This window comes from Mustela erminea, chromosome 3 (genome assembly GCF_009829155.1).
Source record: "Mustela erminea isolate mMusErm1 chromosome 3, mMusErm1.Pri, whole genome shotgun sequence".
Lineage (NCBI taxonomy): Eukaryota > Metazoa > Chordata > Mammalia > Carnivora > Mustelidae > Mustela > Mustela erminea.
The window spans coordinates 13188835-13215156 of NC_045616.1; the positions used below are offsets into that span (position 1 = coordinate 13188835).

General features: G+C 38.1%; 1 protein-coding gene across 1 annotated transcript; it reads right to left on the reverse strand.

Annotated features, from left to right (window-relative positions):
• Positions 1 to 23679: 23679 nt before the first annotated feature.
• LOC116585685 (T-cell-specific guanine nucleotide triphosphate-binding protein 2-like) lies at positions 23680 to 24996 on the reverse strand. The gene has a single exon (XM_032334979.1). It carries the CDS (start codon positions 24994 to 24996, stop codon positions 23680 to 23682), a length of 1317 nt encoding a protein of 438 aa, XP_032190870.1.
• Positions 24997 to 26322: the final 1326 nt, after the last annotated feature.

Genomic DNA, 26322 nt, shown 5'->3' on the forward strand with positions numbered 1-26322 from the left:
TACTGCCTCTTGTTCTTTTTTTTGTGGTGAATTTTTCCGCCTTGTCATTTAGTCCAGATAAGAGTATATGAAGGAGGAAGTAAAATACTAAAAGGGTGGCAACAACCCCTGGAAAATATGCTTTAACCAAATTAGAAGAGATCCCAATCGTGAGGGGGGAGAAAGGGGATAAAAAAGAGGTTCAAAAAGGAAGAAAGAAAAAAAAAAGAAAAAAGAAAAAAACAGAAAAGAAAAGAATTAAAGAAATAGAAAACAAATAAGAAAAATATAAAAAAGAAAATATATATATATTAGATAAACTAGTTAAAAAACGTTAAAAAAGAAAAAGGTAAAAGTTAAAAAAAAATTTAACCAGAAGGTGAGAAAAAAAACAAAAAATGAAAAAGAAAAAAATTAAATTAACTGCAAGACTAAAAAAAATCACAGGGAAAAACCATGAGTTCCGTGCTTTGCTTTCTCCTCCTCTGGAATTCTGCTGCTCTCCTTGGTATTGAAACCGCACTCCTTGGTAGGTGAACTTGGTCTCGGCTGCATTTCTTGTTGATCTTCTGGGGGAGGGGCCTGTTGTAGTGATTCTCAAGTGTCTTTGCCCCAGGCGAATTGCACCGCCCTTATCAGGGGCCGGGGTGAGTAATCCTCTCGGGTTTGCTTTCAGGAGCTTTTGTTCCCTGAGCGCTTTCCTTAGAGTTCCGGAGGACGGGAATACAAATGGCGGCCTCCTGGTCTCCGGCCCGGAGGAGCCGAGAGCCCAGGGCTCCACTCCTCAGTGCGCCCTCAGAGAACAGCGCCCAGTTACTCCCGTCTGCCTGACCTCCGGCCGCGCTCCAAGCTCACCGAGCCTGCGACCGGTTCAAGGTAACACCGAGCTGTGAGCTTACTGTAGGCTCTGTCCCTGTAGCCGGCTTTCCCGTTCCAATACCCGCAAGCTCTGCGACACTCAGACACCCCCAATCCTTCTGTGAACCTGCGGGACCTGAGGCCACGCTGACCCCATGTGCGGTTCGCCCCGGTTTAGCCTCTGGAGCGATGTCCATCAGTGGAACAGAATTTTAAAAGTCCTGATTTTGTTCGCCGTTGCTCCGCCGCTTGCCGGGAGCCGGCCCCTCCCCCCGGGGTCTATCTTCCCGTCGCTTTGGATTCACTTCTCCGCCGGTCCTACCTTTCAGAAAGTGGTTGTTTTTCTGTTTCCAGAATTGCTGTTCTTCTTCTCTTCGATCTGCCGATGGATTTTCAGGTGTTTGCAATCTTTAGATAAGCTATCTAGCTGATCTCCGGCTAGCTGAAGTAGTCTCAGCCTGCTACTTCTCCGCCATCTTGACTCCTCTCCAACATCTGTTATAATCTTTATTATTCCCTTCCTTTGCCTTGTTTTCAGTTTCACTTACTCTTTTCTCTTTAGATGTGAGGTGAAAATATAGATTCCTGATTTTCTTTCTTCTTTTCTAATATTGACATTTTGTGCTATAAATTTCCTTCTAATGACTGCTCAAGCTTCATGATAAACTTTGTTATGTGACATTTATTTTCAATTAGTCAATATATGTTTTAATTTCCTGTGACTTTCCCTTTGATCCTTGCATACATAGAACTCTTTGATTTCCAAATATTTTGGGACATCTTTGTTTCATGTTTTTAATTGAGGTATAATGGACATAAAACTTTATACTAGTTCCAGGTGTACCACAAAATGATGCAGTATTTATATATATTGAAAAATGATGACAAGTGTACTTGTCATCCCTTCCCTTACATAATTACAAATATTTTCTTCTAATGAAGATTTTAAAGATCTATACTCTTAGCAACTTTCAAATATTCAATACACTGTAAACTGTACTGTATTCACTGTACTGCAATTACATCCCCACAACTTACTTATTTTATGTTGTTTTTTGTACCATTTACCTCCCTAACCAATTTTACCCCCCACTCTGCAACAGCCACTAATGTGTTTTCTATAACAAGGAACTTCAATTTTTTAATGTTTTTTTTTAGATTCCATATATAGTGAGATCATATGGTATTTGTTTTTCTCTGTCATGCAGCTAATACCAAGTTTCCCATCACACAGAACTGTAAACACCAGCACTATGGCAAAATAGCTTATAGAATTAATGTTTTTTTCTCATGATTCATTAGTATTTCAATTTTAGTTTCTTTCTCTTTCCTTTACAACTATTCTCTTATTTTATCAACTCTTTTTTAAAAGTCTTTTTAAATTTTGCATGTTTAGTGTTACATGCTATCATTGTATTTAATCTTGTTTATATCTATATATTATATATTATATATAATTATAATTATATATAATTATAAATTAATAAATTATAAATTTATAATTATACATAATTATAACTATAAATTATAAAGAAAGTAAACTTTATGTATAATTATATATTATATATAATACATATTATATATATTATATATATAATTTATATTATATACATTTTCTTTCTTTATAATTTTAGGAAGTAGTTTCTTCTATCAACATACCAAAATACACCCACGATCTAGTCAATTGCTTTGTTCCATACACCTATCTAATTATATTCTCTCTCTCACTTTTCTTTTTACTTTTGGACCTTTTCTAATTTGCTTAGTGTAAATTTCTTTGGAGTCATTGTTGCTGTTTTAGTGTTTCTTCTCTCATTCATCTATTCTTCTCTGGACAGAATGACAAAATGGTAAAACTTACTTCAAAAAAGAGAACAAGAGGGAGTACTGACTGCCATGCGAGGGATCTAATCACAATGAATATAAGTAAGATGTCAGAAAGAGAGTTCAAAATAACAGTTATAGGGAATAACAGTTATAAAGATTCTAGCTGGGTGTGAAAAAAGCACAGAAGACACTATAATATTCCTTTCTGGAGAAATAAAAGAAATTACAATCTAATCAGTTGAAATTTTAAAAAGGTATTAATGAGATTCAATAAAAAATGGAGGTTCTTACTGCTAATATAAATGAAGTAAGAGAGAGTATGAGTGATATAAAAGAAAAATGATGGAAAACAAAGAAGCTGAGAAAAAGAGATAAACAACTACTGGATTATGAGGGGAGAATTTGAGACATATGTGATAAAATAAACCTAACCAAAGAGGTAAAGGATCTATACTTGAGGAACTACAGAACACTCATGAAAGAAATTGAAGGAGACACAAAAAGATGGAAGACCATTCCATGCTCTTGGATCTGAAGAATAAACATTGTTAAAAATGTCTATACTGTCTAGGGCAATCTATTCTTTTAATGCCATTCCGATCAAAATTGCACCAGTATTTTTCAAAGAGCTGGAGCAAATAATCCAAAAATTTGTATGGAATCAAAAGAGAGCCCGAATCGCTAAGGAAACATTGAAAAACAAAAATAAAACTGGGGGCATCACATTACCTGATTTCAAGCTTTACTACAAAGCTGTGATCACCAAGACAGCATGGTACTGGCATAAAAACAGACACATAGACCAGTGGAACAGAGTAGAGAGCCCAGATATGGACCCTCAACTCTATGAGCAAATAATCTTTGACAAAACAGGAAAAAAATATACAATGGGAAATGACAGTCTCTTCAACAAATGGTGCTGGGAAAACTGGACAGCTATATGTAGAAGAATGAAACTCGACCATTCTCTTACACCGTACACAAAGATAAACTCAAAATGGATAAAAGACCTCAACGTGACACAGGAATCCATCAGAATCCTAGAGAACATAGGCAGTAACCTCTTCAATATCAGCCACAGCAACTTCTTTCAAGATATGTCTCCAAAGGCAAAGGAAACAAAAGCAAAGATGAACTTTTGGGACTTCATCAAGGTCAAAAGCTTCTGCACAGCCAGGGAAACAGTCAAGAAAACAAAGAGTCAACCCACGGAATGGGAGAAGATATTTGCAAATGACAGTACAGACAAAAGGTTGATATCCAGGATCTATAAAGAACTCCTCAGACTCAACACACACAAAACAGGTAAACATATCAAAAAATGGGCAGAAGATATGAACAGACACTTCTACAATGAAGACATACAAAAGGCTGTCAGACACATGAAAAAAATGTTCATCATCACTAGCCCTCAGGGAGATTCAAATTAAAACCACATTGAGATATCACCTTATACCATGTAGAATGGCCAAATTTAACAAAACAAGAAACAACATATGTTGGAGAGGATGTGGAGAAAGGGGAACCCTCTTCCACTGTTGGTTGGAATCCAAGTTGATGAAGCCTCTTTGGAGAACAGTGTGGAGATTCCTCAAGAAATTAAAAATAGAACTTCCCTATGATCCTGCCATTGCACTCCTGGTATTTACCCCAAAGACACAGAAGTCGTGAAAAGAAGGGCCATCTGTACCCCAATGTTTATAGCAGCAATGGCCATGGTCGCCAAACTGTGGAAAGAACCAAGATGCCCTTCAATGGATGAATGGATAAGGAAGATGTGGTCCATATACACTATGGAGTATTATGCCTCCATCAGAAAGGATGAATACCCAACTTTTGTAGCAACATGGATGGGACTGGAAGAGATTATGCTGAGTGAAATAAGTCAAGCAGAGAGAGTCAATTATCATATAGTTTCACTTATTTGTGGAGCATAACATAGCATGGAGGACAAGGGGTGTTAGAGAAGAAAAGGGAATTGGGGTAAATTGGAAGGGGAGGTGAACCATGAGAGACTATGGACTCTGAAAAACAATCTGAGGGGTTTGAAGTTTGTGGGGGTTGGAGGTAGGGGTACCAGGTGGTGGGTATTATAGAGGACACGGATTGCATGGAGCACTGGGTGTGGTTAAAAAATAATGAATACTGTTTTTCTGAAAATAAATTAATTTAATAAAAAATATTATAATAATAGGAATCCCAGAAGGGGAGGAAAGAAAGAGGGGGAAGAAGGTGTCTTTGAGCAAATTATAGCTGAGAACTTCCCCACTCTGGAAAGGAAACTGATGTTCATCTCCAGGAGGCACAGAAAACCTCTCCTCAAAATTAATAAAAGTAGGTCCACACCTCAACATATAATATTCACTTGCAAAGATCAGAGACAAAGAGAAAATCATGAAAGCACTTGGGACAAGAGGTCCTTTACCTAAAAGTGTAGAAACATTAGAGTGGCAGAAGACCTATCTACAGAGATCTGGCAGGCTAGAAAGGACTGGCATGATATATTCAATGTGCTAAATGAGAAAAATATGCAGCTAAGAATAGTTTATCCATCAAAGCTATCATTCAAAATAGAAGGAGAAACAAAGAGCTTCCAGGAAAAAAAGAAAAGAAAAAGAAAAACAAAACAAAACAAAACATGATCATTAAACCTTACCTGCAGGAAATATAGGGGAGCCTGGGTGGCTCAGTGGGTCAAAGCCTCTGCCTTTGGCTCAGGTCATGATCACAGGGTCCTGGGATTGAGTCCCATATTGGGCTCTCTGCTCGGCAGGGAGCCTGCTTCCTCCTCTCTCTCTCTCTCTCTCTGCCTGAATCTCTGCCTACTTGTGATCTCTGTCTGTCAAATAAATAAATAAAATCTTAAAAAAAAAAAAAAAACCAGCCCTTGGGGCACCTGGGTGGCTCAGTGGGTTAAGCTACTGCCTTCGGCTCAGGTCATGATTCTAGGGTCTTGGGATCGAGTCCCGCATCGGGCTGTCTGCTCAGCGGAGAGCCTGCTTCACTCTCTCTCTCTCTCTCTGCCTGCCTCTCTGTCTACTTGTGATCTGTCTCTGTCAAATAAAAAAAAAATTAAAAAAAAAACCCAGTCCTGACGGAAATATTAAGGGGATCCTTATAGTGAAGAGAGAGACCCAACGTAACAAAGACCAGAAAGGAACAGAAGCAATATGCAGAAAAAAGTGAGTTTGTTGGTAATAAAATGGCACTAAATTCTTTTCTTTCAATAGTTATTCTGACTATAAATGGGATAAATGCCCCAATCAAAAGGCAGAGGGTATAATATTGGATAAAAAACATGACCCATAAGTATGCTAGCTATGAGAGAATCATTTTAGACCCAAGTCATCTCAATGAGGGGTAGAGAGCCATTTATCATGCTAATGGACACCAAAAGAAAGCTAGGGTAACAATCATTATATCAGTCAAACCAGATCTTATTTTTATTTATTTTTTTATTATATTCAGTTAACCAGCATATAGTACATCACTAGTTTTTTATGTAGTTGTGTATAACACCCAGTGCTCATCACCACATGTGCCTTCCTTAATACTCATCACCTGGTTACCCAACCCCCAACCCCACCCCTCTGTAACCCTCAGTTTGCTTCCAGGAGTCCAGAAAAACTAGATTTTAAATGAAAGACCATAATAAGAGATGATGAAGTATACAATATCATAATTAAAGGGCCTATCCAATAAGAAGATCTAACAACTATAAATATTTATGCCCCTAACACAGGAACTGCCAATTATATAGACTAATTAATAACAAAATTAAAGAAACACATTAATGATAATATAATCATAGTAGGGGGCTTTAACACCCCACTGACATCAATGGGTAGATCATCCAAAAGACAATCAACAAGGAAACTGTGGCTTTGAATGACACACTGGACAAGATGGACTTAACAGATATATTCAGAAGATTGCATCCAAAAATGAGAATGCACATTATTTTCAAATTTACATGGAACACTCCAAGCATAGATCACATTTTATGTCACAAACAAGTCTCAAAAAGATAGAAGTCATATCAATTCAAAAAGATAGAAGTCATGCTATGCATCTGTTCTGACAACACTATGAAACACTACAAGACAACAATCTAGAAAGAACACAAATACATGGAGGCTAAATAACAAGCTGCTAAACAATAGCTGGGATAACCAAAAAACCAAAGATGAAATTTAAAAATGCATGGAGAAAAATGAAAACAAACACACAAAAGTCCAAAATCTTTGGGATGAAACAAAAACTATTCTAAGAGGGAAGATTATAGCAATACAGGCCTAGGTAAAGAACCAAAAAAATCTCAAATAAACAACCCAACATTACACTTAAAAGAGCTAGAAAAATAAAAACAAACCCAACACTAATACAAGGAAGGAAATAACAAAGATTAGAGTGGAGATAAACAATAGAAACTACAAAACCAACAGAACGGAACTATGAAACCAAGAGCTGTTGCTTTGAAAAGATTAACAAAAATGATAAAAGTTTAGCCAGACTCCTCAAAAAAAAAAAAAAATACAGAGAGAGATAGAGAGAAAGTTAAGATAAAGAGAGGACTCAAATAGACAAAATCAGAAATTAAAGAGGAGAAATAACAACTGACACCATCAAAATACAAAGGAATACAAGATAATATCATGAAAAAGCATATGTCAATGAATTGGACAGCTTAGAAGAAACGGATAAATTTCTAGAAACATATAACCTTGCAAAACTGATTCAGAAAGAAAAAAAAATTGAATAAACCAATTCCTGGTAATGAAATTGAATCAGTAATAAAAAATTCCCAACAAAGGGCAGGACAGGGGCGCCTGGGTGGCTCAGTGGGTTAAGCCGCTGCCTTCGGCTCAGGTCATGATCTCAGGGTCCTGGGGTCGAGTCCCGCATCGGGCTCTCTGCTCAGCAGGGAGCCTGCTTCCCTCTCTCTCTCTCTGCCTGCCTCTCCGACTACTTGTGATTTCTCTCTGTCAAATAAATAAATAAATAAATCTTTAAAAAAAAAAAAGTGCAGGACAGGATGGCTTCACAGGTGAATTCTGTTAAACATTTAATGAGGAGTTAATACCTATTTTTCTGAAAGGATTCCAAAAAAACAAAAGTGGAAAGAAAACTTCCAAATTCATTCCAAGAAGCCAGCATCACCTTGACCAAAACCAAAGAAAGAGAGAAAGAAAGAAAGAGGAAAGGAAGGGAAAAAATACAGGCCAATATCTCTGATGAATATAGATGCAAATCTCCTCAAAAAATATTAGCAAACTGAATCTAAACAGGCATTGAAAAATCATTTACCACAATCCAGGAAGATCTATTCTGGGGATGCAGACATGGTTCAATGTTTGCAAATCAATCAATGTGACGTATCACATACACAGGAGAAAGGATAAAAACTATAGGATCATTTCAATAGGTGCAGAAAAAGCACTTCACAAAATACAACTATTCATGATAAAAACCTTCAACAAAGTAGATTTATAGGGAACATGCCTCAACATAATGAAGGCCATCTATGAAAAATCATACCTAACATCATACTCATTGTTGGCCAATGGAGAGTTTTCCCCTAACAGCAGAAACAAAACAAGGATTCCCACTCTCATCACTTTTATCCACCTTAGTACTGGAGCCCTAGCCATAGCAATCAGATCAGGAAGAGGAATAAAAGGTATCCAAATTCATAAAGAAGAAGTAAAACTTTTGCTATGTGTGGATGGCATGATACTATATACAGAAAACCCAAAATGAGTCCACAAAAAAAACCTAGTAAGACTGGTCATGAATTCAATAAAGGCACAAGATACAAAATTAATATACAGAAATCTGTCACATTTCTGTACACTGATAATGAAACAGCAGAAAGAGAAATTAAGAAAATGATCCTATTTACAATTGCACCAAACAGAATAAAATAACTAGAAATCAACCTAACCAAAGATGTAAAAGGTTTGTACTCTGAAAACTATAAAAAACTGGTAAAAGATATTGAAGATGGCACCAAACAATGGAAAGATATACCCCACTCATTGGTAGGAAAATTTAATATCAATAAAACCCACAAGGCAATTTATAGATCCAGTGCAAACCCTATCAAAATCCCAGTGAACCGTCCTAAAATTAAAATCCTAAAATAATCTCAAAATCCTGAAACTGGAACCACAAAAGACCTTGAATAGCAAAGCAATTGCGAGAAGAGCAAAGCTAAAGCTATCCCAATTCCAGACTTCAAGAAATACTAGAAAGTCCAGTAATCAAAACACTATGGTACTGGAACAAAAATAGACACATAGATAAACAGAACAGAATGGAAATCCCAGAAGTAAACCCAGGATTATATAGCCAATCTTTGACAAAACAGTAAGAATATGCAGTGGGAAAAAGACAATCCCTTCAACAAATAATTCTGGGAAAACTGGACAGCTACAAGCAAAAGAAAGAAACTGGACCACTCACATCAAAATAACCTCAAAATGGATTACAGACCTAAATGTGAAACCTGAAACCCATAAAAAACCTAGAAGAGAGCACAGGCGGTAAGGTCTTTGATATTAGCTGTAGCAATGTTTTTCTAGATATGTCTCCTGAGGGAGGGGAAACAAAAGCAAAAATAAACAACTGGGACCACATCAAAGTAGAAATTTTGCAGTGAAAGAAACCATCAACAAAACAGAAAGATAACTGACAAAATAAAAGATATTTGCTAATGATTGATCTGATGAGGGCTTAGTATCCAAACATATAATGAACTCAACTCAACTCAACTCCCACAAACAAACTCAAATAATTCAATTTAAAAATGAGCAGAAGAGATGAACAGACATTTCTTCAGAGACATATAGATGTCCAAAAGCACATAAAAAATGCTCAATATCATTAATCATCAGAAAATAAAAATCCAAGCTAGAATGAGGTATCACCTTACAACTTTCAGAACAAAACAAAACAAAAGAAAACAAAAAACCAATAAGCGACAAGTGTTGCTGAGGATATGGAGAAAAGAAACCCACATGCATTGCTGGTGCCAACGCAAACTGGAGTAGTCACTGTCAAAAACAGTATGGCATTTCCTCAAAAAATTAGACATAGAACTACTACATGATCAAATAATTCCACTGATGGGTATTTACACAAAGAAAATGAAACACTAATTCAAAACACCTTAATATTTTTTGCATCTTTATTTACATTAGCTAACAATCCAGGTATCCACGCAGAGAATATTTGGTATTCATGGGAGAAAAAAAAAAAAACTGGCAGAGGAATAGGGGACCCTATTTTAACCAGTCCCCCGAATTAAGCTGGATATCTAATGAACCATTCTGAACACCCACAAAAACAGCCTGAGATGTAAGAAGATATATCTGGATCTCTACAAACAAAATATCTCCGGTAGATGGTCTTGAAGTATGAAGCAGGGAACCATGATAATGGGGGCAGATATCAGAAGATAAAGAGAAGGGGGAAGGAGCCTGCATAAACATGCCCTAGATAACACTGCAGCACAAAAGCCTCCCATGCTGGGAGACTCACAGGAGACTCCCAAGTTACAGACTCACAGACTGGTAGTGGAAGGAGGAAGGACTTTAGGGCATCCCCCAAACAGGAACCTGGAACTGTAAGTGAACAGGTCTAAACAGGTGGCAGCTTGTAGTTTAAGGGATCCAAAGGGCAGAGACATGCCCAGACCTGGGAGCAGCAGCTAGGAGTGTTGCTGTAGGGCACACAACCCAGGAGACTGAAGGTTTTAGCAGCACTGATAGAAATGAATATAGTGTGGCCTGGAGAGGTCATTGAAGAGAGCAGACTGTGATCTCTGTTCTGAGACATGTTTGGATGAAATTGTTTCTGCTCTGACTCTCAGAAGAGACACAAAAAGTCTCCAGGGAAAGCTGCCAGAGGACCACCCCACCAAAAAAAAAAACAGATTTCACTGAACCCATTTCACCCCTCCTCCACAGGGGGCAGAGCAACTCTGCCCAAACAGCATTGCCTGAGTAACAGCACAGTAGTTCCCTCCCCCAGAAGACAGGATGGAAGAACAAAAGGACAATGACCTTAAGGTCCCTATAAAAGAGGTGCATCTTGTTTGGATCATGGTTATTACTTTGGACTCTGTACATTCCCTCAAACACCCCCCAACAGAATGACTAAGAAGAGGAACTCCCAACAGAGAAAAGAATTATAGACTGTGGCTTCTGCCACAGACTTAATGAATATGTATATAAGCAAGATGTCAGAAGTAGACTTCAGAGTAACAATTATGAAGTTGATATCTAGACTTGAGAAAAATACAGCAACCATATAGAATCTCTAGGGGCATAAATTAGATCTAATCAGGCGAAACGTAAAAATACTATGAATGAAATGCAGTATGAATTGAATACTCTGACTGCCAGGGTAAACGAGGCAGAAGGATGAATTAGTAGAGTAGAAGATGACAGAAAAGGAGGAAACCAAGGAGGCCTGGGAAAAACACCTAAAAACTCAAGAGATCAGAATGAGAGACATTAATGATGCCATGAAACATCCCAATCATAAGATTATTGGGATGCCTGTAGGGATGGAGAGAGAGAGAGAGAGAAAGAGAGAGAGAGCTAGAAGGTACATTTGAGAAAATCATAGCTGAGAACATCCCTAATCTGGGGAAGGAAACAAGCATTCATGTCCAAGAGGCAGAGAGGACCCCTCCCAAATCAATGAAAACAGACAAATGCCACAGTATATAATAGCACAATTTGCAAATCTTATATCCAAGGAAACAATCTTGAAAGCTGTGAGAGGGGAAGAGATTTCTAATGTACAGTGGGAGGAACATAAGAATAATGTCAGACCTGTCCACAGAGGTATGGCAAGACAGAAAGGGCTGGCTGGACATATTCAGGATACTAAATGAGAAGAACATGCAGCCAAGGATACTTTATCCGGCATAACTGTCATTCAGAGCAGATGAAGCGAAATGGAGTTTCCACGACTGGCAGAAACTAAAAGAATATGTGACAACAAGCCCACCCTGCAAAAAAATATTAAGGGAGGGGGATTTCTATAAAAGAAGAAAGACCCCAAGAGTAATAGACTAGAGATTAATAGAGACAATTTATAGAAAGAAGGACTTCACAGGCAACACGTTGGCAATAAAATCATATCTTTCAAAAATCACCCTCAATGCGAACAGTCTAAATGAAAAGCACAGTCTAAATGAAAATCACAGGGTTGCAGATGGGATCAAAAGACAGGATCCACCCATATGCTGTCTACAAGACTCATTTTAAACTTAAAGTTACATCCAGAGTGAAAAAGAGGGGTTGGAAAAACATTTCTCATGCCAACGGACCTCCAAAGAAACTTGGGGTGGCAATTCTAATATCAGACAAATTCAATTTTAAGCTAAAGACTGTAGTAAGAGATAAAGAAGGACACTATATTATGCTAAAAGAGTCTATCTAACAAGAAGATCTAAAAATTTTAAATAGCTATGCCCCCCAACATGAGAGCAGTCAACTACATAAGCCAACTGTTAACCCAAACAAACATATTGATAATATCTTAAAAGTAGGAGACCTCAATACTCCACTCTCAGCAATAGACAGATCATCTAAGCAGATCAACAAAGAAACAAAAGCTTTGAATGACACACCAGACCAGAGGGACTTAATGGATTTATACAGAACATTCCACCCTAAAAACAACAGAACAATCGTTGTTCTCAAACACACATGGAACTTTATCCAGAATAGACTGCATACTGGGTCACAAATCAGGTCTCAACCAGTACCAAAAGACTGAGATTATTCCTTGCATATTATCAGACCACAGTGCTTTGAAACTGGAACTCAATCACAAGAAAAAAATTGGGAAGAAAGTCAAACACTTAGAAGCTAAAGACCATTCTGCTTAAGAATGGTTGGGTCAACCAGGAAATTAAAGAACTTAATTCATGGAAACCAATGAGAAAGAAAATGCATCAGTCCAAAACCTATGGGATACTGCAAAGGTGGTCCTAAGGGAGAAATACATAGCCATCTGAGACTCACTCAAAAAAGAAAGAAAGAAAGAGAGAAAGAAAGAAATCCTGAATACACAAGCTAACTTTACACCTTCAAGAACTGGAGAAAAAATAGCAAATATAGTCTAAGCCAAGCAGGAGAAGAGAAATAATGAAGATTAGAACAGGAACCAATGAATTAGAAACAAGAAATATGGTAGAGCTACTCAATGAATCTAGAAGCTGGTTCTTTGAAAGAATTAATAACACCAATAAGCTACTGGCCAGAATTATCAAAAAGAAATGAGAAGGAACCCAAATTAATAATATTATGAATGAAGGGGAGAAATCATGACTAACACCAAAGACAGAGAAATAATTATTAGAGATTATTATCAACAAATATATGCCAATAAATTAAACGACCTGGAAGAAATGGATGCCTTCCTGGAAACCTACAATCTACTAAGACTGAAACAGGAAGAAATTGGAAATCTGAATAGACCAATAACCAGTAATGAAATTGAAGCAGTGATCAAAAAGCACCCAAAAATTCCTTATCATGAGATAATAGAGTGTCCTATTGTTACAAAAAAAAAAAAAAAAAACCACACCCAAAAAACAAGAGTTCATGGCCTGATGGATTCCCTTAGGAATTCTACCAAACATTCAAAGAAGAAACCATACCTATTCTCCTGAAGTTGTTTCAAAAAATAGAAAGAGAAGGAGAACTCCAAACTCATTCTATGAGGCCAGCATTACCTTGACCCCAAACCAGGCAAAGACCCATTTAAAAGAAGAATTACAGACCAATATCCATGATGTATATGGGTGCAAAAATTCTCAACAAGTTTCTAGCCAATAGGATCCATCGGTACATTAAAAGGATTATCCATCACAACTGTGCGGAATTTATTCCTGGGACCCATAGGTGTTTCAACATTCACAAATCAACCAATGTGATAAAACACATTAATAAGAGAAGAGATAAGAACCATACTATCCTCTCAATTGATGCAGAAAAAGCATTTGACAAAACACAGTATCCTTTCCCCATTAAAACTCTTCAGAGTGTAGGGATAGAGGAAACATTCCTCAAATTCGTAAAAACCATCTATGAAAAACCCACAGTGACTATCATTCTCAATGGGAAAAAACTGAGAGCTTTTCTCTTAAATCAGGGACACAACAAGGATGCCCACTCTTGCCACTATATTTCAACACAGTACTTGATTTCCTAGCATCAGCAACCAGACAACAAAAAGAAATAAAAGGCATTCAAATTGGCAAAGAAAAAGTCAAACCCTCTCTCTTCACAGACGACAGGATACTTTATGTGGAAAACCTAAAAGACTCCACCCCCAAATAACGGGAAGAACTCATACAGCAATTCAGTAATGTGGCAGGATACAAAATCAATGCACAGAAATCACTTGTTTTCCTATACACTAACAATGTAAACATAGAAAGTGAAATTAGGGAATTGATTCCATTTACAATAGCACCAAAAACCATCAGCTACCTTGGAATAAACCTAACTAAAGAGGTAAAAGAGCTATACTCTAGAAACTACAGAACACTTATGAAGGAAATTGAAGAAGACACAAAAAGATGGAAAAATATTCCATGCTCGTGAACTGGAAGAACAAATACTGTGAAAATGTCTATGCTACGTAAAGCAATCTATACATATAATGCAATCCCTATCAAAATCTCATCAATTTTTTTCAAAGAAATGGAACAAATAATCCTAAAATTTTTATGGAACCGGAAAAGACCCCTAATAATCAAAGTTGGTGGCATCACAATTCCAGACTTCAAGCTCTATTACAGAGTTGTAATCATCAAGACAGTATGGTACTGGCACAAAAACAGACACATAGATCAGTGGAACAGAATAGAGAGCCCAGAAATGGACCCTCATCTAATCTACAAAGCAGGAAAGAATGTCCAATGGAAAAAAAGTCTCTTCAACAAATGGTGTTAAGAAATGTGGGCAGCCACATGCAGAAGAATGAAACTGGACCATTTCCTTACACCCCACACAGAAATAGACTCAAAATGGATGAAGGACTTATGTAAGACAGGAATCCATCAAAATCCGTGAGGGGAACACAGGGAGCAACCTCTTTGACCTCAGCTGCAGCAACTTCTTCCTAGAAACATCGCCAAAGGCGAGGGAAGCAAGGGCAAAAATGAGCTATTGGGACTTCATCAAGATCAAAAGCTTTTGCATGACAAAGGAAACAGTTAACAAAACCTAAAGACAACTGACAGACTGGGAGAAGTATTTGCAAATGACATATCAGATAAAGGGCTAGTATCCAAAATCTATAAAGAGCTTATCAAACTCAACACCCAAAGAACAAATAATCCGATCATGAAATGGGCAGAGGACATGAACAGACATTTCTGCAAAGAAGCTATCCAGATAGCCAACAGACACATGAAAAAGTGCTCCACATCACTTGGCATCAGGGAAATAGAAATCAAAACCACAATGAGATACCACCTCACACCAGTCCGAATGGCTAAAATTAACAAGTCAGGAAATGACAGATGCTGGCAAGGATGTGGAGAAAGGGGAACCCTCCTACAGTGTTGGTAGGAATGCAAGCCGGTGCAACCACTCTAGAAAACAGCATGGAGGTTCCTCAAAATGTTGAAAATAGAGCTACCCTACAACCCAGCAATTGCACTACTGGGTATTTACCCTAAGATTCAAATGTAGTGATCTGAAAGCACATGTGCACCTGAATGTTTATAACAGCAATGTCCGCAATAGCCAAACTATGGAAAGAACCTAGGTGACCATCAATAGATAAATGGATAAAGAGGATGTCATATATATATATATATATATATATATATATATATATATATATACACAATGGAATACTATGCAGCCATCAAAAGAAATGAAATCTTGCCATTTGCGACAATGTGGATGAAACTAGAGGGTATTATGCTTAGTGAAATAAGTCAATCGGAGAAATACAATTATCACATGATCTCCCTGATATGAGGAAGTTGAGAGGCAACGTGGAAGGTTTGGGGGGTAGGAAAAGAATAAATGAAGCAAGATGGGATCGGGAGGCAAACAAACCATAAGAGACTCTTAATCTCACAAAATAAACTGAGGGTTGCGGTGGGGGGGGGTAGGGTAGGGAGAGGGTGCTTGGGTTATGTACATTGGGGGAAGGTATGTGCTATGGTGAGTGCTGTACAGTGTGTAAACCTGGCAAGTCACAGACTTATACCCCGGGGCTAATAATATATTACATGTTAATTAAAAAATTAAAAAATATTTTTAAAAATCTAGTTTGTCTGACAGAAGTTGGCTACTCCAGCTTTATTTTGATGTCTATTAGCATGTTAAATATTTCTCCACCTCCTCACATTCATTCTGGCGGTGTCTTTGGATCTAAAATGAGTATCCTGTAAGCAACATATTGATGGGTCTTCTTTGTTTATTCATTGTCATATCCTAAGTCTTTTGATTGGAGCATTGAGTCCATTTACATTCAGAGTAATTATTGAAGGACTTGTATTTACTGCCATCATATTACCTGTAAAGTCATTATTACTGTTGATCATCTCTTTTCTTTTCTGGTCTTTGTTACTTTGGGGATCTCTCTCCACTCCAGTGATTCCCTTTAATATTGTCTGCAGGGCTGACTTAGTCATCACAAATTCCTTTAGCTTTTGTTTGTCCTGGAAATTCTTTCTTCTTTTTTTTTTTAAAGATTTTATTTATTTATTTGACAGCAGAGATCACAAGTAGGTGGGGGCAGGAGGAGCTGGCTCCCTGCTGAGCAGAGAACCCAATGCAGGGCTCCATCCCAGCACCACCCTGGGTTCATGACCTGAGCTGAAGGCAGAGGCTTTAAACCACTGAGCCACCCAGGTGCCCCATGTCCTGGAAATTCTTTCTCTCTCCTTCTATTCAGAGAGTTGGCTTTGTTGGATAAAGTAATCTTAGTGCATATTTTTTCTTATTTTGGACATTGAATATATCATGCTAGTCCTGTCTGGCTTGCCAAGTGTCAATGGACAGATCATCTGCCATGATGATCTGTTTCTATCATTGTCATCTATGGACCTCTTTTCCTGAATTGCTTTCAGGATTTTCTCTTTATCTTCGAAATTTGTAAGCTTCACTATTGTATGTCAAGGTTTGACCTAATTTTATTGAATTTGAGGGGGCTTATTGTGCCACCTGGACTTTGAATGTCTGTTTCCTTCCTCAGTTTAGGGAAGTGCTGAGCTATAATTTGTTGAAATAAAACGTTGGCTCCTTTCTCCCACTTTTCATCTTCTGGAACCCCTGTGATGTGGATATTATTTCACTTATGGAATCACTGATTTCTCTAAGTCTGTCCTCGTGATCTAATAGTTCTCTTTCTCTTTTCTTTTCAGCTTCTTTATTTTCCATCATTTATTTTCTATATCACTGATTCACTCTTCTACTGCATTCATCCTTGTTTTTTATGGCTCCACTTGGGATTGAATATAGGCAACAACATTTTTATATTTGGCCTGAATAAATTATAGGGTTTTTTCTTTTTCTACACTGAACATTTCTCCATTGTCTTCTATGCTTTTTTCAAACCCAGCTAGTATCTTTATAATCATTGCTTTAAATTCTAGTTCTGACATCTTAACTTATATCCATATTGATTAAATCTCTTGCAATGAGTACTACATCTTGTTCTTTCTTTTGGCATGAATTTCTCTATATCCTCATTTTGTCCAGAAAAGAAATTCATAAAGAAAAGGAAAAAAAAGAGAGACAAGAATGACAACAGAAAACAAAACAAAACAAAAGAACAAAACCAAATAAACACTAGATCCTGAGTGTGTTTTGGTCTCCTTGTTCAAAGAAAACAAGAAAGAAATAAAAACATTACAGATAGATGATAGATAGATAGATAGATAGATAGATGATAGATAGATAGATAGATATAAACATATAGATAGACTGATATTTATAAAATAAAATACAATGAAAAGAAACTAAAAATTTTAAAAATATATAATGTATATATATGAGTAAAAATTAAGAAAGACTAAAAGAAGAATTGAAAAAAAATAAGAAAATAACGGAAAAAACAATACTAAAATACTGAAGAATAAAAATAGTCCAAAAATGCTATATACTGTTTTCCCCAAGAGCTGAAGCTTTGCAGCCCTCTATGATCAGTAAAGTTGGTAGGAGCCAATTTTTTGTGCCAGTCTTCTTCGGATTGGGCCTGTCATGCTGATTCTCAGGTGGACCTGTCCTATTGCAAATGTGTCTCCTTTTGCAGAATCAGTGCTCAGTGTAAGTGGTTCTGGATTCCAACATGTGTGGCTGTTTTGCTCCCTAAAGTCTTTCAACATTGATCTATGGGATGAATATGGTGGCACCCCACTCTCTAGCTCCAAAGCTGAAAATTCACACTCCCCACTGTTCAGGGAGCCCTCACAGAAAAGCAATCACTCTTGTCTCCCGAGTTTCCTGACCAAGATTCTTTGTTTTTGATTCTATTTTTTGTTTTGTTTTTAATCTCAGGCATATGACTGAGTTTCAAAACTCTAAATTTTATATGACTCCTGCGGCTGGGACCCATGCTGCTCCTTCCCAGGGAGGTAGTGGGTCTCATCACATTTCTATCTTTTCATTGGGCCCCTAGTAGGAAAGTGGTGGCATGACCATGGAGTGGTTTGCAGTTAGGGGCAAAATAGAGCAGAAAGCTAGGCCCTAGACTGACAGTTTTCATTCAGTTTCCCAACCCTATGCCTAGAAATTCTGCCCCATTCAGGCATTCCCACACCTTCTTTTTGAGACCCCAGAGATCCCGAGACCATACTGCCATACCTGTGATTCTGCCTTGATTTATCACCTGAGCACCTTTAAGCCAGGGACGTCCATCACTGTAGCAGATTTTAAACATTCTGATTTTGCTCTCTTTTGCTTATAATACTTTGTAGCAGCCTCCTCAAGCAGGGTCCATCCTCTCTGCCATATCCTCAGTAATGTCACTTCAGGTTCAAGTCTCCACACCTCCTAACTTTCAAAAGGTGTTCACTTTTCTACAAATAAACACACAGCATTTCTTTTCTCAGATCTTTGATTGATTTCTCAGGTGTTCAGAATGATTTGATAACTATCTGGCTATATCCAAGGGATGAGACAACTGAAGATCCCCCTATTCCTCTGCCATCTTAACTCTAACTATACTGGAACCTTTAAATTATGAATAAATAAAGAAAATTTTAAAATATCTTCTGTTTTGTTAGACCACCCATTTGCTTAGATTAATTTGTTTTGACTTGCTTTTTGTTTCTACAAGCATTGGGTCTTTTTTTAACTATACAGTTATATACCTATGTAAATACCTATGAGTATATCTAGTGTAAATAATTTGCATTAAGTGAAATCTAGTTCTTACCATTGCCTCTCCACACAGTATCATCACTTCCCCTGTAGGAAATTAAATTTTATTCCTAAAATTTTCTCATGTTTAATTGGAGAATATATGGAAATATACATTTATATTTTGAACTGCCTTAGATCATCAGTAACATACTATACACATAATTCCCCATCTTATTTTTTGCCCTGAACAATAATATATCCTTGAAATGACTGCATAACAATACATAGGGAATTACTCACTCTTTTGTATAGTTGTCAAGTCACCTATTTTGTACTAACATTTCTATTGAAGAATATTTCAACTTAGTGTTTTCCCATTTCAAATGCTGCTGCAAATAATAAAATATGTGTTTTTTGTAATTTTTCCAGTTTTTTGTCCTCCCCCCAGGTGATTTAGGTAAAAATGACAGATAAAATCATATATATTTGAAGTACACAAGGTGATGATGTGATATAATTGTACATTTTGTGAAATGATTACTACAATCAAGTTAATTAATACATTAATCACCTCACATATTTACCTTTTGTGTTTGTGTGGTAGAAACACTTAGGACCTACACTGTTAACAAATTTCAAATGTACACAACAGTATTATTAACTATAGTAACATTCACCTTATAACTGAAAGCTTGTCCTCTTTCAGTAGCATTACACATTTTCCCCACTTTCCAACCCCTACCAACCACTAATCTACTCTCCATTTTTATGGCCCAAATTCTTCAAAGAGGGATCACTGTGGCAAAGTGTAAATATGTGTGTAATTCCCCTAGAGATGGTGTACTTCACCATATTATAGGCTATATCATATGTGCAACCACCAGCATTGTATGATAACCATTTTTCTACAGTTTCACCAAACTTTGCAATTTTTCCTAATCTAATAGGGGATAAATGGTATCTTAGTGTAGATGCCATTTCTAATTTGCATCTCCCTTATTAGATAAGGGGATGGATATGTTTAAGGGCCTTTTGATTTTTTTTAAATTTCCAAGTAGTAATCATAATCCTCTTGTCTCTTATTCCCTAACCTCTGAAGCTTGGGCACAAATATACTGTTACCAAAGCAAGGAGTGTCTAGACCCACAATATGCAAACCCTTTGACTATTTTTCCATCTTATGCACTTGTCTCTCTCATAAATACACCAGATAAAGACTTTTTTAAAGCTAATGTTTCTCTTTCATCTCCTGTGACACATGTTCATCTCACTATCTTTTATGTTTATTAAATACAATGGTAACCATAAAAAGGTGAAGAAGGTTATCAGTGAACATTAATTGATGATCTATTAAAAATCAGAATGTTATTGCATTCATGAAGGAATGCAAATGTTTTGGAGAGGAAAATGGTGGCAAAGTAGGAGGACTCTAGGTTCACCTTGTCCCACAAACACAACTAGATAACTATCAAGTCATCTTAAATACTCCAGAAATAGACCATAAGGATTATAAAACAAACTCCATGACTAAAGGAGTGAAGGGCCACATCGAAGAAGGTAGGAACTGCAGAGCCATGGTATAGGGGAAAAAGAAACATGCAAGCTATGGAGGGGAGAGAGGCATGGTCACAGAAAAGGATAAGAGAGTGGAGCACACAGGTAACACAAAAGGAAAACATTTCCCAAAGCAATTGACATGGGAAACAAGAGGGTCTAAATGTCATGAATTCTTGAAACTGGTAGGTCTTAAAGCCTTGAATTTTAAAGGTCAGTGGGCTCAACTGGATTAGAGCCGAGAGGACATGGCACCGCTTCTGGCGAAAACACAGGCTAACAACCCCAGGATGTTATGCCCCAATAATGGGTCCATGATTAAAGGAGCGAGACTGATACAAAGCGAAGGTAAAGCAAAGCTTTATTTCACACAAGCATCAAGAATCTAACGGAACACTCGGGGACGCACCTCTTACAAGAGAGAGCAACCCTTCTCTGTTTCAGAGACTAGCTTTTAAGGGCAAAGGCCATGCGGTCAGGCCTGGCCACGCACAAGCGGCCAATGAGATTGTAACACACACAGGAAACGCCACAGTGATGCTAGGTGACCAACTGAATCACAATTTACCCTAGTAGACATTTGAACCAGCCTATCACACCTTGGTTAGGATTGGCACACAAAAGGCTCCCAAAGGGCGGGGGTCCATACTCCTTGGTAACTAGGGAGACAGTATGCATCCCCCCACTGATTGAATGTCTCCACTTGGCCTGACCCACCCTTGTATCTGGGCTTTGTTACCTGGAGCTGGCTTCTGGGACTTGTTTTTAAGTAAATCCCCTGGAGGAAGGGGAGCAGGGACAATTTAAGGGCTAAACAACAAGGTTTTTGTTTAACTTTAATGAAAGCCTCTTGCTAAATAGGTCCTTTCACAGGACAGACAGCCTGGAATCAGTGATGTAAATAGTGCCTGGGGCACATAGTGGGGAGATGTTTAGATCTTCTCAGACTAGTTCCTGAGAGGCAGCATCATGGAGACACCTCCCTAGGAACAAAGGAAGTGGCCAGTCCCATTTTCCTTTCCCACCCCTCAGCATAAACACAGAGCCACCTGCAGGAAACAGCAGAGTGCCAACACTGGCTGCTTAATTTGCATATACCAAAATCCACCCTTCTGGAAATGCCAGAAGGCAGTGGAAATGCCCTTCTTAGGCTTCCATCAGTCCCAGGGAGACAGACTCCTCCTCAAGAAGACTAGTCCAAACCCCTGTCCACACCACATCTCCCACCAACCAGAGAGTTCTTCAGGCCTTCAGTTCTCATAGAAGTGGTATCAGGTCTTGTTTCACAAGAAATCAAGATCCCACTTGGTTAAAACTCAGGATTCAGGAAAAGGACCAAACACTGCCTACTGCAGACAAATAGAGCCTCTACAGACAACTGGCCTGAAGGATAGAGCAGCCAAAACACAGGGTATATAGAGCATATACCAATGACACTCTCTAAAACTGCTCCACTTCTTTACGTCATCTACAAAAATAAATTTAAAAAATGGATTGAAGAATTCAATGTGAGACCTGAAACCATAAAAATCCTAGAAAAGAACACAGGCAGTAACTTCTCTGATATTGGCTTTAGCAACTTCTTCCTAGAAGAAACTCCTGAGACAAGGGAAACAAAAGCAAAAATAAACTATTGGGACTACATCAAGAGAAATGCTTCTGCAGAGTGAAGGAAAAAGCCAACAAACTAAAAGACAACCTCTGGAATGGGACAAGATATTTGCAAATGACATACCTGGTAAAGGGTTAGTATCCAAAATATATAAAGCACTGAAACAATTCAACATACAAGTAATAAATAACATTAAAAAATGGGCAGAATATATGAATAGACATTTTTCCAAAGAAGACATCCACCTGACCAAAAGACCATGGAAGATGTTCCACATCACTCATTATCAAGGAAATGCAAATCAGAACTACAATAATATATCAACTTGCACTCACCAGAATGGCTAAAATCAACAATACAAGAAATAGCAGGCATTGGTGAGGATGTGGAGAAAGGGAACCCTTTTGCACCATTGGTAGAAATATAAAATGGTACAGCCACTCTGGAAAACAGTATGGAGGTTCCTCAAAAAGTTAAAAAGAGAAGTACCCAATGATACAGCACTACTAGTTATGTGCACAAAGATTAGAAAAATCCTAATTAAAAGGGATACATGCATCCCAGTGCTTATCTGCAATAGTCAAATAATAGAAACAACCCACATGTCCATCGACTGATCAATGGATTAAGAAGATATGATATATAGGTACAGATAAAGATATAGATATAGATAAAATGAAATATTGCTCAGCCATAAAACAATGAAATCTTACCATTTGTTATGACATAGATGAGGATAGAGTTATGTTAAGTGAAATAAGTTACTCAAAGTAGAGAAATATCATATGAATTCACTCACATGTGGAACTTAAGAAAAAAAAATAAGCAGAGGGGAAAAAAAGAGACAGAGAAAGGCAAACCAAGAAACAGACACTTAACTATAGAGAACAACCTAATGGTTACCAGAAGGGAGGTAACTGGGGGTGGGGGGATGGGGTAAATAGGGATGGGAATTAAGGAGTGTACTTTTTGTGATGAGCACTGGGTGTTATTTGGAGGTGTTGAGTCACTATACTGTACATCTGAAACTAATATTACATTGTATGTTCCCTAATTGGAATTTAAGTAAAAATTTTAGAAGAGAATTTACAGATTCATAACAGAATGTCAGGAACACCAAAAAGGCACTATGCATGCGTTTATTTCAAAATTCATTTTCAGAACCCACTCTGGGCATAGCCATTTTTTACTAGTATGTCAGTAGAAAGATAGGTGCTGTGTATGAAGTAACCATCACACAAAGAGTTATTCTCTCCACTAATCAGAAAATTCTGGATTACTGGCCTTCACTTTTCCCAAAACAATCATACAAAGGAAGGATTCTTTAGAGCTCATTGCTCCCACTGTCAAATAATAGTCATTACGTCAGTGGTTTATTCAAGAGTGTATTATGGAAATGTCTGTGATACCCTTGAGGGCAGTGGGTCAGAATGCTTAGAGGAAGCCCTAAGTCATCTTTCCAAGCATCAGTGCCATAGCAGCACTGAGAATAATTCAGGAGCTGGCTGTCTTACTTTTCCCATTTTCATTCCCAACATCCTGAGGTAAACAGGCTTGCCCAGAGTCCTCAAAGTCCTTAGAAATCTGCTTTTTAAGAAGAACTTTTGCATCATTTGCTACAGTCTCAAGGACAAAATTTTGAAGGTAGAAAATCTTGTTAAAGTAAATACCAGTGGCAATGGGTCCTCCACAAACAAAGGAGAAATTTTTCACGTATCTCTGCAGTTTTTCTCCTAAGGATTCCTGATTCTTCTCAACTGATAGCAAATGGGGAAAATTAAGGTTTTCCTTGAGTTTCTCCATCGATATGTCCAAGTCCTTGGCCATGATTTTCAGGGATGAGTCATCCAGCCCAAAAAAAACCCTGTAGAGGGTTAAAGTGTCCTTTAAAGTCTCCATATCATTACCACTGATGTAACCCATCATAGGGACAAAGGCCGATGCTCCAGCCTTCATGGCCTCCAGCCAGACCTTCTGTCTCAGGGACTCCTTCTTTCTGTCAATGGTGGCCTCAGTAATATTCGGCAGATGTTGCATAAAGATGTGGCGCTTATGCTCTGGGAGCTCCCTCAGAAGAGTTCTCTCCAGCCTTGGGAAATCATAGTCAGCCAAGTCAAAGTTGGAGATTAAGAAGACCTCAGGATCACTCACGTTGGCCTTTTTAAGCTGATTCATACAGTCATTGCGGATCCTTTCCAGGATTTCTTGTTCGTTAAATATGTTGGGTTTACTCTTTTTTTCGTTATATAACTCACTGTCTATTTTAGCTCGAACAAAGTAGAAATTCTTCTTCATTTTTTCAATTGCTAAAGACAGTTGTGCATCAAGGCCTTTGAAGCGGGTAGCGGAGATGATGATAAAGAAGTCATACTCCCTAAATTTCATTTTCTCCAGATACTCATGAGGCAGAAAATTAGTGGTCCCTATGCCAGGCAGGTCCCATAATGTCACATTGGGAAGTTTTGGGTGTTCATATTTCGTTCTCTCCATGGTTGTCTCTACCGGCCCAGTAGCGGCAGCCCCTTTGTCTTCACCCCGCAAACCCCGTATGGCATTGATGAAGCTGGACTTCCCTGTCCCAGACTCCCCAGTCACAGCAATGCTCAGTGGGGCATTATTGATATCTCTCAATGCATTGTTGATGACAGAACCCGCACTCTGAAGGTCCCCTGCTTTCAGGCTTGATTGAATTGAATTGATGGCTTCCTGAGAGATGATTTTGCTTTCCATCTTGAAGTCCTTAAAAAACTTCTCAAAGCTGGAGGCCAAATCACCACCATGAGAGCGTTGGGAAGAGGGGGACTGACCCATGGCAGAGCAGGAGAAGGCACTATGGGGAGAAGAGAAGAGGGAAGGAAAAATAGTTAGTATAACAAGGGGTGGTTTGGGCTGTGCTCTTATGGACAATATAACATCAGTCCTGGCCACAACATTGTATCCAGCAGCCCTTCTCTTTCTGTCCAGACATTGTGTAGACTTCTGACCTGGATGTACAATTTGCCCTTGCTCAGTCTCTTCCCTTATCTTGGAAAGTCCTACTTCTTTAAGATACTCTTCATTCTTACAGACTAATTTCAAAGCCTGATTCTTTTATCCAAACTTTCCTGTCCACATTATTCTTTGTTTATCTTGCTTTAGTTTTCTCTATTTGTAATGTTATGAAAATAATACTTCTTCATGGTGGCAAATCTAAGAAGACAGCACCAGCACTTACCCTCACACCCCTTCCCACCTGTTCTGTGGGACCCTCCAGAAAATCCACTTCTGATAACCTTAAACATCACGATGAGACCTTGGTTCTCACATGAGGTAGCTAAATAAGGATGAGTGGCTCCTTCCCTTCTCAGAAAAGATACCATATATTTTTCATTAGGAGATAGAAATTTTTAATGATTGGAAATGAAACAAAAATTCCTTGGAAATTGGAAACAAAAATCCTTTCTGTATTTCTGGGAGTAGATACAGCAGGGGGCATGGATCCCCATGCTCTAAAAAGTCATGTTGGACTAGCCACCTGGGACTTGCTATGAACCACCCCAACTATCCTGAGACCCCACCCATCCCCTGTTCCATGCTTGGGTGTAAAAGGGGACAGAAACCCTATGGGAGAGATAAGTCACCTGGAGGACTGACTGGTCTATAAAGTGGCATCGATGGGCAAGGTGGTGTGAGCAAAAACTGAAGCAGGAGTTGAGTGGAATGTTGTAAGAAGTAAGCCATGATGAGGAGGTCCCTCTGTCAGCTTGCCTGCTGGCAATCAAATGGAGCTGGATCTGCAGTCCTGGACCTAACTGATCATGAAGGATTATAATACCTTGAGCTGTGGGAATCAAGGAAATCATATACACAGGACTAAACGGAATGTGAAATATCTGTAAATTCTCTCCTATGAAGATTGGCAACTGTAGGAATTCATATTGTCTGGTTAGAGAAGACAATGAACACATGCCTCCTTGGATGAGACTGGTTGAAAAATGCAGAAGGGGTGTCCGGAAAATGGGGCCCTTTTAAGGTTTCTGGGCTGAAAACAGAAACCTTTGTTTGTGTTCAATGTGGTTCAATGCACTCATCAAGGGAGTAATTGCTTGATTTTGTAGAAATATTTATCTTTGGATGTAACGCACTCCATGCACTCCC

Excerpts from the sequence above, each read along its gene's own strand:
- LOC116585685 (XM_032334979.1), bottom strand. The coding sequence starts at position 24,996 with ATGGGTCAGTCCCCCTCTTCCCAACGCTCTCATGGTGGTGATTTGGCC.